Raw genomic sequence first — 11,710 nt, 5'->3', positions numbered from 1 at the left:
AGGAAAGGGGTAGGAGGGGAGGGATGTGGAGAGAGAAGCAAGAAACACTTGACCCCTTGACCCCAATACTTGTGCTCCATGGAGGTTCGTGGCACCTTGGAACCCTCACAGTAGGGAAGAATCGGGCCTCCTGTAACAGGAACTTTCCCAAAGAAGTAAAATGACTACTAAATCTCACGTCTTCTCCCCCTGGCATCAGCTGTTGACCATGCTTAGGCACGGGCCATTCTGGGGGCACAAGGCTTTAAGACCCTCAATCAGTTCTCCCTCTCCTACCTACACTTCATAGATCTACCACAGCCCAGCCTCCACTCACACCAAACTACTCAATTGTACCTCAATCTCATCTATTCCACCTCTGACCCCTTGCCCAGATTCTCCCTCTGGCCTGGGACTTCCTCCCTCATCATACCTGACAGACCACCACTTTGCCCACCTCCAAAGCCATCCTAAAATCACATCTCCTCCTAAGGGTCTCCCTGGACTAAGCCCTCATTTCCCTTACCTGCCCTCTGCATTGACTGTGCACTCAGAACTATAACCCTTAAACACTTAATAGACACCCCACCCTCATCCCCACAGCACTTACCCACATAGCACATATCACTACACTCTGCCATTTGCCCTAGCGGAAATTTAATCCTTCTCTAGACCATCAGGTCATTGCAAGCAGAGACCGTGTCTATGAACGCTATTATCCTGTACTTTCCCAAGCGCTCAATATAGTGAACTGCAAACAGTTCACACAAAATACCACTAATTGATCGATCTTCTCTTCAGCCCGATATGACCACTACGTATTTTTAAACACTTGGATTTCCAAACCATTTTAATTCTTCCCACGAAGCACCTATAACCCAAGACACGGCTATTAACATACAAGGGATTTAGCAATATACAGGTTAGGTTCAGATTAGTGTGTTGAGATGACATTTTCAAAAATCTTTGTACTAGAGTTCTGGGTTTCAGAAAGCCCGAAGAACACAAATGTGCACAAGCTCATCACCTATTTCACTCATGGGGCATAACAATCCCTCTTAGACACCAAAAATGCCACTGTGGCCTTTAGAGCATCTTCATTTCCCACGACGAGCCCGTCTGGTGGATTGGCTTTTGGGGGCTTGTGCCAGCTTGCTGCCGTGGGTCTCATCTCGAGGTGCCAAGGCCTACTCGGCCGTCCGGTCCAGGGGAGAGCCTCTGCTCCCTCGGCGAGGAGCTGGCACAGCAGGCATCCATCTCCCGCTACCATCACTTCAACTGTAGGACAACCTGAGGGGACCAATGGAGGAAAGGTGAGAAGCCACTCAGAACGCACTGCTGGCTGGGCAGGCAGGTGGGTGAACCCCAGGCTCTCCCGTCACTTCCTCCCTGATCCAACCGTGGAGGGGTGGGGGTGGTCCAAGCCTTAATGCCCTGGGGCAGGAGAGGGGCCTTGTGGACACATTCCTTACTCAATTGCCATGGAAACTGTCTGGGCCTGGGGAACCCAGCTTGGGGCCAGAGGAGCAGTGGATCATTCATTCATTCCTTCAATTGTATTTATTGAGCACTTACTGTACGCAGAACACTGTACTAAGCACTTGGAAGACTGTACGATACAGCATTAAACAGCCACATTCCCTGTCCACAATGGGTTTACAGTCTAGAGTCGGGGAGGCAGACATCAATACAGATAAATACAATTACAGATTTGTACATAAGTACTGTTGGGCTGGGAGGGGATAAGAGCAAAGGGAACAAGTCAGGGTGATGCAGAAGGGAGTGGGAGATGAGGAAGAGTGGTGCTGAGCCTGGAAAGGCCTCTTGCAGGAGACGTGCCTTCAATATGGCTTTGAAAGGGGGGATGAGTGATTGTAGGATTTGAGGAGAGAGGGCGTTCTTAGGACAGAGGCAGGACGTGGGCTTAGGGGTCCGCGGCGAGACAGGCGAGATCGAGGCACAGTGAGAAGGGTAGCAGTAGAGGAGCTAAGTGTGCTGGCTAGGTCGTAGATGAAGAGTAGCAAGGTGAGGGAGGAGGGGCCAAGGTGGTGGAGTGCTTTAAAGTCGATGGTGAGGAGCTTTGGTTTGATGCGGAGGTGGACGGGCAACCACTGGAATGTTTTCAGGAGTGGGGTGACGTGTCCTGAACACTTTTGTAGAAAAATGACCTGGGCAGCAGACTGAAGTACGGACTAGAGTGGGGAGAGACAGGAGGCTGAGAGGTCAGCAAGGAGGCTGATGCAGTAATCCAGGCGGGATAGGATGAGTGAATGTATTAATGTGGTAGCAGTTTGAAAGGAGAGGAAACGGTGGATTTTAGCTCTGTTGTGAAGGTGGGACTGACGAGGTTTAGTGATGGATGGGATATATGGGTTGAATGACAAACAGGAGTCAAGGATAACACCAAGGTTATAAGCTTGTGAGACAGGAAGGATGGTGGTGCCATCTTCCTACAACCCAGCCCTCACACGCCACTCCTCTGGTAGTAACCTTCTCACTGTGCCTCGATCTCGCCTGTCTCGCCACGGACCACTGGCCCACCTCCTGCCTCTAGCCTGGAATATCCTCCCCTCCTCAAATCTGCCACACACTCTTCCCCCACCTCCAAGCTCTACTGAAGGCCCACCTTCTCCAAGAGGCCTTCCCGGACTAAGCCCTGCTTTTCCTCAGCTCCCCCTTCCTTCTACGTCACCACCATTCTCTCCCTTTGCTCTTCCCCCTCTTCCCACCCCAAAGCTCTTATGTATATATTTAAAATTACATTTATTTAGATTGTTTCCTGTTTACTTGTATTGATGTTTGTCTCCACCCCCACCCCTGAGACTGTGAGCCCGTTGTGGGAAGCGGTTTTTCTCTTTATTGCTGTATTGTACTTCCCAAGTGCTTAGTACAGTGCTCTGCACACAGCAAGCGCTCAAAAAATATGACTGAATGACTGAGTGAATGAATGAACAGTGATGGGAAAGTCACGGGAGGACAGGGTTTGGGTGGGAAGATAAGGAACTCTGTTTTGGACATATGTTTGAGGTGACAGGAGGACACCCAAGTAGAGATATCGTTCAGTGGTTCTTTGTGAGTGTTGGGGTGAAAAGGGGACAGAGACTTTTACGAGACAGGTTTCAGCAAGTTAACAGAAAGCTGCCATTTTGGGAGTCCATGGCCCCACCTGAACCTCCTCGGGCTTTGTCCGAGATCTGGGATGGGAGGGGCTGGTGGACTGGTTCAAATGGTCGTGGAGGCCGTCCCATTGCCGACCCCCCTGCCCTGGCCCCCTGTGCCCGGGACCTTCCACAGGCCCTGAAGCCCCTCCATGTACCCCCATCCCCGTAGAGAGTACCTGCCCAGGGCTTGGGCCTCCAGCAAAGCTGCTGCCCAGTTTGGGCAGGAGGAGGAGCACCAAGAAAGACTCAGGTGATAGACAGCTGGGCCGATGAGAGTCCCCGCACTAAGCATGGAGACAAAATGGCAGGCGTGGCACCATTCTGAATATCATCCTTCCACTTGACTTCATTGCTGTTGCTTACTCCCTGGCACCAAACCCAACCCCAAAATCAATAATCACTTCCATTCCTCCAAAATAAGGATAAAAGCCAACAAAGCCTTGGGAGCCCCAGCCGGCCCAGGCCTTCCTTTGAACACTGGCAGGACACTCGGGACCCGCCAGGCGCCTCCCAAGCCATTAGGCATTTTGTCGATTCTCACAGCTAGTTTGGTCTGAGAAACAGCTGCTGTCTTGAGCACAGCCCGGGCGCCCGGAGCCTTCACACACACGTTTCACGGCCCGGGCTCCGGCGCAGCAGGAGGTGCTTTCTTATCAATCAATCAATCAATCAATCAATCGTATTTATTGAGCGCTTACTATGTGCAGAGCACTGTACTAAGCGCTTGGGAAGTACAAATTGGCAACACATAGAGACAGTCCCTACCCAACAGTGGGCTCACAGTCTAAAAGGGGGAGACAGAGAACAGAACCAAACATACCAACAAAATAAAATAGGATAGAAATGTACAAGTAAAATAAATAAATAAATAGAGTAATAAATATGTACAACCATATATACACATATACAGGTGCTATGGGGAAGGGAAGGAGGTAAGATGGGGGGATGGAGAGGGGGACGAGGGGGAGAGGAAGGAAGGGGCTCAGTCTGGGAAGACCTCCTGGAGGAGGTGAGCTCTCAGCAGGGCCTTGAAGCCAGAGGTGTGACCGGGTTTTCCTCTGGTACCACGGCACCATCCTCTGGTCAAAAAGCTTCCTACTCAGACTCTGGGACGTTTTTGTTTTAAATCCTGCAGCAAAAACGCATGGTTTGTTTCTGGACTACAGTAGGCACTCAGTCAAGGCACAGTCGTTGCTCAAGTTAAACTGTTTAGTAGACAGCAACAGACTGCAAGCTCCTTGAAGGCTGAGAATCGTGCTTCTAACTCTCCCAAACGCTCAGCCCGGTGTCGCGGACACAGAAGGCGGTCAGCAAATTTGGCCAACTGATCAAGAGGTACCTCTCAACCCTCTCCCGGGGCTAGTGAAAAACGGCCACCAAGAAGTAGAGGGGACGAGGGGGAGAGGGGAGAAGTGAGAGGTTGCCCCTAATTCCTGGGGCCTACTAGCTGCTCGGTTTGAGTTTGGAGGACCTGGGACGGTGAGGCAGGAACAGGGAGGAAACAATCAATTAATACTACTCGATTGAGCTTGACGTGGCACAAGGGAAAAAGGAGGAAACCAACTTGCCTTGAGTTCACTGGGACTTGATTACAAGCTAGGAGAGAACTAGTACCTTGTTGGCGGCCTCCAGGGCACTGATGAGCTTCTGAAGCTCGTCTTTGCTCATCTCAATGGAATATGGTTTCACTTCGCCATTTTCTCGCACATCGAGGTCGAGATTCAGAAGTGGCATCTGCAGTGTGGCAAGCTTATCACTGGAGAGGGCGAGCTGTTCAGAGGGCAGGGGGAAAGCAGACATTGGAAAACAGAGGAAAAGAAAAGTGTACGTCAATGGAAACTGGACCTTGAAGGGCCCTAGCCCCCAGTTTCTGTCGGTTTGGGGAAAAGGAAGGGTATGTTGCCCCCCTGTACGCCCCTCTACTGTAGGAGTCCCTCAGGGTTAAGTTCTGGGTCTCCTTCTATTCTCCATCCAAACCCACTCCCTGGAATTCAGTCACACCTACGGCTTCAACTACCATCCTACCTGAGAAGTACCACGGCGTAGTGGGTACAGTATGCGCCTGAGAGTCAGAAGGTCATGGGTTCTAATCCCAGCTCCCAGCTCCACCATTTCTCTGCTGTGTGACCTTGAGCAAGTTATTTCACTACTCTGTGCCTCAATTACCTCATCTGTAAAATGGGGATTGAGACTGAGCCCCGCGTGGGACAGGGACTATGTCCAACATGATCCGCCCCAGGGCTTAGTACAGTGGCTGGAGCATGTTAAGTGCTTAACGAATACCATAATCATTGTAATTATTATTATCTCTATAAGGTTGATTCTCAAATCTACCTCTCCAGCCCCTAGTGCTCTCCTTCTCTGCAGTCTCGCATTTCCTTCTGCATTTAGGACATCACTACTTGGATGGTCTGCTGACACCTCAAGCTTAACATTTCCAAAACAAAACTCCCCATCTTCCCACCCAAACCCTGTCCTACCCCAGAATATCCCGTAATTGCAGAACACACCACCACCCTCACCGTCTCACAAGCCCGTAATCTCTGCATTATCTTCAACTCATTTCTCTCATTCAACCAGCATACTCAGACTGTCACCATATCCTACCAGTTTTATCATCACGACACCTTTATAATCTGTCCTTTCCTCTCCTCGCCTGTTCACACTCACCTTTAGTTGCCAGTCAAAGTCCTGCAGCTGGGCCGAGGAGATTGCAGTGACCTCCCCTAGCAGGGCCTGCCTGATCTCTTCTCTCCTGCCTTTCAAACACTGCATAACAGTTTCCTGAAGCCCGGGGCTCAGCTGGCCCAACTGCTGCAGGGCCTGAAAAAGAAAAAGCAGCGTGGCTTAGTGGAAAGAGCACGAGCTTGGGAGTCAGAGGTCGTGGGTTCTAATCCCAACTCCGCCACTTGTCAGTTGTGTGACTTTGGGCAAGTCGCTTAACTTCTCTACGCCTCTGTAAAATGGGGATCAAGACTGTGAGCCCCAAGTGGGACAACCTGATAACCTTGTATCGACCCCGGCGCTTAGAACGGTGCTTGGCACGTAGTGAGCGCTTAACAAATACCAACATCATTGTTATTAAAAGAAGAGAAACCGTTCTGCTTGGGAAGCACCAACTTCTGTTTTCCTGTCGCAGTTCTTTGTTTTGTGGAGGGTTTTTTTCCTTTACTTTTCCCCTGGCAGTTTTGCAAGAACGTGGTAAAGCAAAGCAGCAGGTGGAGATTTTTGACAGGTGCTGAACACAAGTGCCCCAGCCCTTGGGACAGTGAGGGCTCTTGAAGCTCAGGGAGCTCAGTAAGGAAGGGGCTGGGGCCCTCACCTCTTCATCGGGCCGATCGTGACCCACGGTGGTTTTGAAAAATACGGCGATGTCTTCCCGCATGGCTTCCCACTCGGCTGGATCCCAAAGTTGGTCTCCATTTTGATCCTGGGGGGCGGCACGACCACAGAGGCTATCCACTGCCCTGTGCAGGAGCTGAGGGTGGACAGATGGACACACACACACCATGAAGGGTAGTCATTGCATGCTTTCCATGGGCAGAGCACTGTACTAAACGCTTGGGAGAGTACAATATAATGGACTCGGTAGGCACGTTCTCCGGGCACGGTCATGACTCCAGTCCGGGCCACGGTCACAGACTTGTCCTCTGGTCACTAATGCGGGCGGCCTGTGGCCAAGGCTCCAGTCAGAGACATGAGCAAGGCCGTGGTCCCAGATGAGGTCAGTCACGACAGCCACCGCTCCCGTCACGGTCCGTTGGTGACAGCGGGCACCTCAGCGGGACCCCAACCTGGTCATTCATTCATTCTATTGTATTTATTGAGCGCTTACTGTGTGCAGAGCACTGTACTATGTGCTTGGGAAGTACAACTTGGCAACATATAGACACGGTCCCTACCCAACAGCGGGCTCACAGTCTAGAAGAGGGAGACAGACAACAAAACAAAACATATTAACACAATAAAATAAGTAGAATATGTACAAGTAAAATAGAGTAATCAATCAATCAATCGTATTTATTGAGTGCTTACTGTGTGCACAGCACTGTACTAAGCGCTTGGGAAGTCCAAGTTGGCAACATATAGAGACAGTCCCTACCCAACAGTGGGCTCACAGTCTAGAAGGGGGAGACAGAGAACAAAACCAAACATACTAACAAAATAAAATAAATAGATATGTACAAGTAAAATGAATAGAGTAATAAATACCTACAAACATATATACAGGTGCTGTGGGGAGAAGGAGGTATGGTGGGGGGGATGGGGAGGGGGAAAGGAAGGAGAGGGCTCAGTGTGGGAAGGCCTCCCGGAGGAGGTGAGCTCTCAGTAGGGCTTTGAAGGGAGGAAGAGGGCTAGCTTGGCGGATGGGCGGAGGGAGGGAGGGCATTCCAGGCCCGGGGGTCGATGGCGGGACAGGCGAGAGCGAGGTACGGTGAGGAGATTGGCAGCGGAGGAGCGGAGGGTGCGGGCTGGGCTGGAGAAGGACAAAAGGGAGCTGAGGTGGGAGGGGGCGAGGGGATGGATGGACAGCCTTGAAGCAGCGTGGCTCAGTGGAAAGAGCCCGGGCTTGGGAGTCAGAGGTCATGGGTTCAAATCCCGACTCCGCCACATGTCCGCTGTGTGACCTTAGGCAATTCGGCCCACGTCACCCCCCGGGCCTGGAATGCCCCCAATCCCTCTGCCCACCCGCCAAGCTCGCTCTCTTCTTCCCTTCAAGGCCCTGCTGAGAGCTCACCTCCTCCAGGAGGCCTTCCCACACTGAGCCCCTTCCTTCCTCTCCCCCTCGTCCCCCTCTCCATCCTCCCCATCTTACCTCCTTCCCTTCCCCACAGCACCTGCATATATGTATATGTTTGTACGTATTTATTACTCTATTTATTTTATTTGTGCATATCTATTCCATTTATTATATTTTGTTAGTATGTTTGGTTTTGTTCTCTGTCTCCCCCTTCCAGACTGTGAGCCCACTGTTGGGTAGGGACTGTCTCTAGATGTGACCAGCTTGGACTTCCCAAGCGCTTAGCCCAGTGCTCTGCACACAGTAAGCGCTCAATAAATACGACTGACAGACTGACTGACAACTTCTCTGAGCCTCCGTGACCTCATCCGTAAAATGGGGATGAAGACTGTGAGCCCCCCGTGGGACAACTTGATCACCTTGTATCCCCGCCCCCCCCCCCCCGGCGCTTCGGCCAGTGCTCTGCCCATAGGAAGCGCTTAACAAACGCCGTTATGATTTTATCATTGAAGCCGAGGGGGAGGAGTCTTGGCCCGATGTCACCGTGGGGGGCTTCCGGTGAGAGAGCGGCGGCCTTCCCTCTCCCCTCTCTTCCCGGCGCGCGGACGGACGGACGGACGGACGGAGGTCGGCCGGTCGGTCCCGCGCGCGCGCCCTCCCTCACCTGAGCGCCCAGCTCGGCCGGGACCTTTTGGAGTCGCCATAGCGACGCCCCCTCTTCCGCCTCCATCGCCGAGGCCGGCGGGCGCGTCACGTGACGCCGGCCCAGCCTCCTCCCCGGGCCCACGTGACCCCCGACGGACGGACGGGCGCGGGCGCGCTGGGTGACAGAGGGCGCGCGTGCGCACGCGACCAGTCGGCCGCCGGGCCCTTTCATTCATTCAGGAGCTTTTGGAGCCGCCATCGCCGAGGACGGCGAGCGCCTCACGTGACGCCAGCCCCGCCTCCTCCCCAGGGCCACGTGACCCCGGACGGAAGGACGCACGCGCGCTGGGCGACAGAGGGCGGGTGCGCAAGCGACCAGTCGGCCGCCGGGCCCTTCCATTCATTCAGGAACTTTTGGAGCCGCCATCGCCGAGGCCGGCGAGCGCCTCACGTGACGCCAGCCCCGCCTCCTCCCCGGGCCCACGTGACCCCCGACGGACGGACGGGTGCACGCGCGCTGGGCGACAGAGGGCGGGTTCATTCATTCATTCATTCAGGAGCTTTTGGAGCCGCCATAGCGGCTTCCGCCTCCATCGCCGAGGGCGTCACGTGACGACGGCCCCGCCGCCTCCCCAGGACCACGTGACCCCCTACGGACGGACGGGCGCGCTCTGGACGGCAGAAGGCGGGTGCGCAAGCGCGTGCCCACGCGACCAGTTGGCCGCCGGGCCCTTTCATTCATTCATTCAGGAGTTTTTGGAGCCGCCATCGCCGAGGCCTCCCTTTTCTCCTTCTCCAGCCCACCCCGCACCTTCCGCTCCTCTGCTGCTCATCTCCTCACCGTACCTCGTTCTCGTCTGTCCCACCATCGACCCCCGGCCCACGTCATCCCCCGGGCCTGGAATGCCCTCCCTCTGCCCATCTCTTCCTCCCTTCAAGGCCCTGCTGAGAGCTCACCTCCTCCAAGAGGCCTTCCCAGACTGAGCCCCTTCCTTTCTCTCCCCCTCGTCCCCTCCTCCATCCCCCCATCTTACCTCCTTCCCTTCCCCACAGCACCTGTATATATGGATATATGGTTGTACATATTTATTACTTTATTTATTTTACTTGTACATATCTATTCTGTTTATCTTGTTAATATGTTTGGTTTTGTTCTCTGTCTTCCCCTTTCAGACTGTGAGCCCACTGTTGGGTAGGGACTGTCTCTATATGTTGCCAATTTGTACTTCCCAAGCGCTTAGTACAGTGCTCTGCACATAGTAAGAGCTCAATAAATACGATGGATTGATTGAGGCCGGCGAGCGCGTCACGTGGCGCCAGCCCCGCCTCCTCCCCGGGGCCACGTGACCCCGGACGGACGCACGCACGCGCGCTGGGCGACAGAGGGCGGGTGCGCAAGCGCGTGCGCGCGCGACCAGTCAGCCGGCGGGCAATTTCACTCATTCATTCATTCATTCATTCATTCAATCGTATTTATTGAGCGCTTACTGTGTGCGGAGCACTGTACTGAGCGCTTGGGAAGTACTGTTATCGCCAAGGAGGCTGCAAAATAGGTTAACTCGGTGTAAATCGGCCGCAGGCTTCTTGTACATCTTACCTCCTTCCCTTCCCCACAGCACCTGTATATATGTATATGTACATATACGTATATGTATATATATGTATATATGTTTGTACATATTTTTACTCTTTATTTTACTTGTACATATCTATTATATTTATTTTATTTTGTTAGTATGTTTGGTTTTGTTCTCCGTCTCCCCCTTTTAGACTGTGAGCCCACTGTTGGGTAGGGACCATCTCTGTATGTTGCCAACTTGTACTTCCCAAGCGCTTAGTACAGTGCTCTGCACACACAGTAAGCGCTCAGTAAATACGATTTGATTGATTGATTGTACACAGGGTGGTGACACAGATAGGAAAATGACTCGGAGACATGAGTTCAGATACAGCAGTAAAGAAGGAAAGTGGCTACCTGCCCGTTCACCTCCCGGGAGAGGGACGAGGGACAAGCAGCCCCGATCCCATTCTCACTGTTTCTTTTATCAAGTTACAGCAACATGGGTGTGGATCATTTAGGAATTGCAGGAATCCGATTAGGACGGACAAGATGTTACAGATTCTCATTATTCTCCGTTCTCACTGCCTTGTGCAGGTTGTTATCCGCCCTATGGCCTTGCATAGATACTTGTTACTTGTTACTGGCCTTGAAGACATCTGTTGCTGAGCCTTGCATAAAATACAAAAAGGAGTTATTGTTCTCTCGGCCTGCACAAAATGGAGGGTTATTGTCAGCATACACAAAATGGAGTCAGTCATGTCAAGTCCGCTAGTGGACAACAGTACAAGTTGGCCACATGTAGCCACATATGTTTGTACAGATTTATTACTCTATTTCACTTGTACATATTTACTATTCTATTTGTTTTATTTTGTTAATGTGTTTTGTTCTGTTGTCTGTCTCCCCCCTTCTAGACTGTGAGCCCGCTTTTGGGTAGGGACCGCCTTTGTATGTTGCCAACTTGTACTTCCCAAGCGCTTAGTGCAGTGCTCTGCACGCAGTAAGCGCTCAATAAATATGATTGAATGAATGAATGAATATAGAGGCGGTCCCTACCCAACAGTGGGCTCACAATCTAGAAGGGGGAGACAGACAACAAAACCAAACATATTAATAAAATAAATAGAATAAATGTGTACAAATAAAATAAATAAATAAATAAATAGAGTAATAAATGCGTACAAACAGTATGTACATATATACAGGTGCTGTGGGGAGGGGAAGGAGGTAAGGCGAGGGGAATGGGGATGGGGGAGAGGTAGGAGGGGGCTCAGTCTGGGAAGGCCTCCTGGAGGAGGTGAGCTCTCAGTAGGGCTTTGAAGGTCCTTGGCCTAGGCCGCGGATTCGCATAGTCCAGGGTCAGCCTGGCTGGCTTCTCCGCTTCCATGGCCCCTCAGAACTTCTTCTTATCTATTTAATTAGAGTAATGTCTGTCTCCCCCTCTTCATTCATTCGATCGTATTTATTGAGTGCTTACTGTGTGCAGAGTGCTGTACTAAGCGCTTGGGAAGTACAATTCAGCAACAAATGGAGACACTCCCTGCCCACAACGCACTCACGGTCTAGAAGGGGGGAGACATATCAAAACAAGTAAACAGGCGTTAGTAGCATCATTATTCATTC

At 52.0% G+C, this 11,710-nt stretch overlaps 1 protein-coding gene across 1 annotated transcript; it reads right to left on the bottom strand.

Annotated features, from left to right (window-relative positions):
• Positions 1–805: 805 nt before the first annotated feature.
• Positions 806–8,764, bottom strand: COMMD8 (COMM domain containing 8). The gene is made up of 5 exons (XM_038769247.1): positions 8,546–8,764; positions 6,463–6,618; positions 5,811–5,963; positions 4,755–4,910; positions 806–1,269 (listed from the first exon to the last, which is right to left on the bottom strand). The coding sequence occupies exons 1-5, from the start codon at positions 8,756–8,758 to the stop codon at positions 1,249–1,251; spliced, it is 699 nt and encodes a 232-aa protein (XP_038625175.1). The 5' UTR covers positions 8,759–8,764; the 3' UTR covers positions 806–1,248.
• Positions 8,765–11,710: the final 2,946 nt, after the last annotated feature.

The sequence above is a fragment of the Tachyglossus aculeatus genome, chromosome X5, assembly GCF_015852505.1.
Source record: "Tachyglossus aculeatus isolate mTacAcu1 chromosome X5, mTacAcu1.pri, whole genome shotgun sequence".
In the NCBI taxonomy this organism is placed as follows: domain Eukaryota; kingdom Metazoa; phylum Chordata; class Mammalia; order Monotremata; family Tachyglossidae; genus Tachyglossus; species Tachyglossus aculeatus.
Note: the sequence above shows the minus strand (reverse complement) of the source record. Positions and strands in the feature narration are given on the sequence as shown.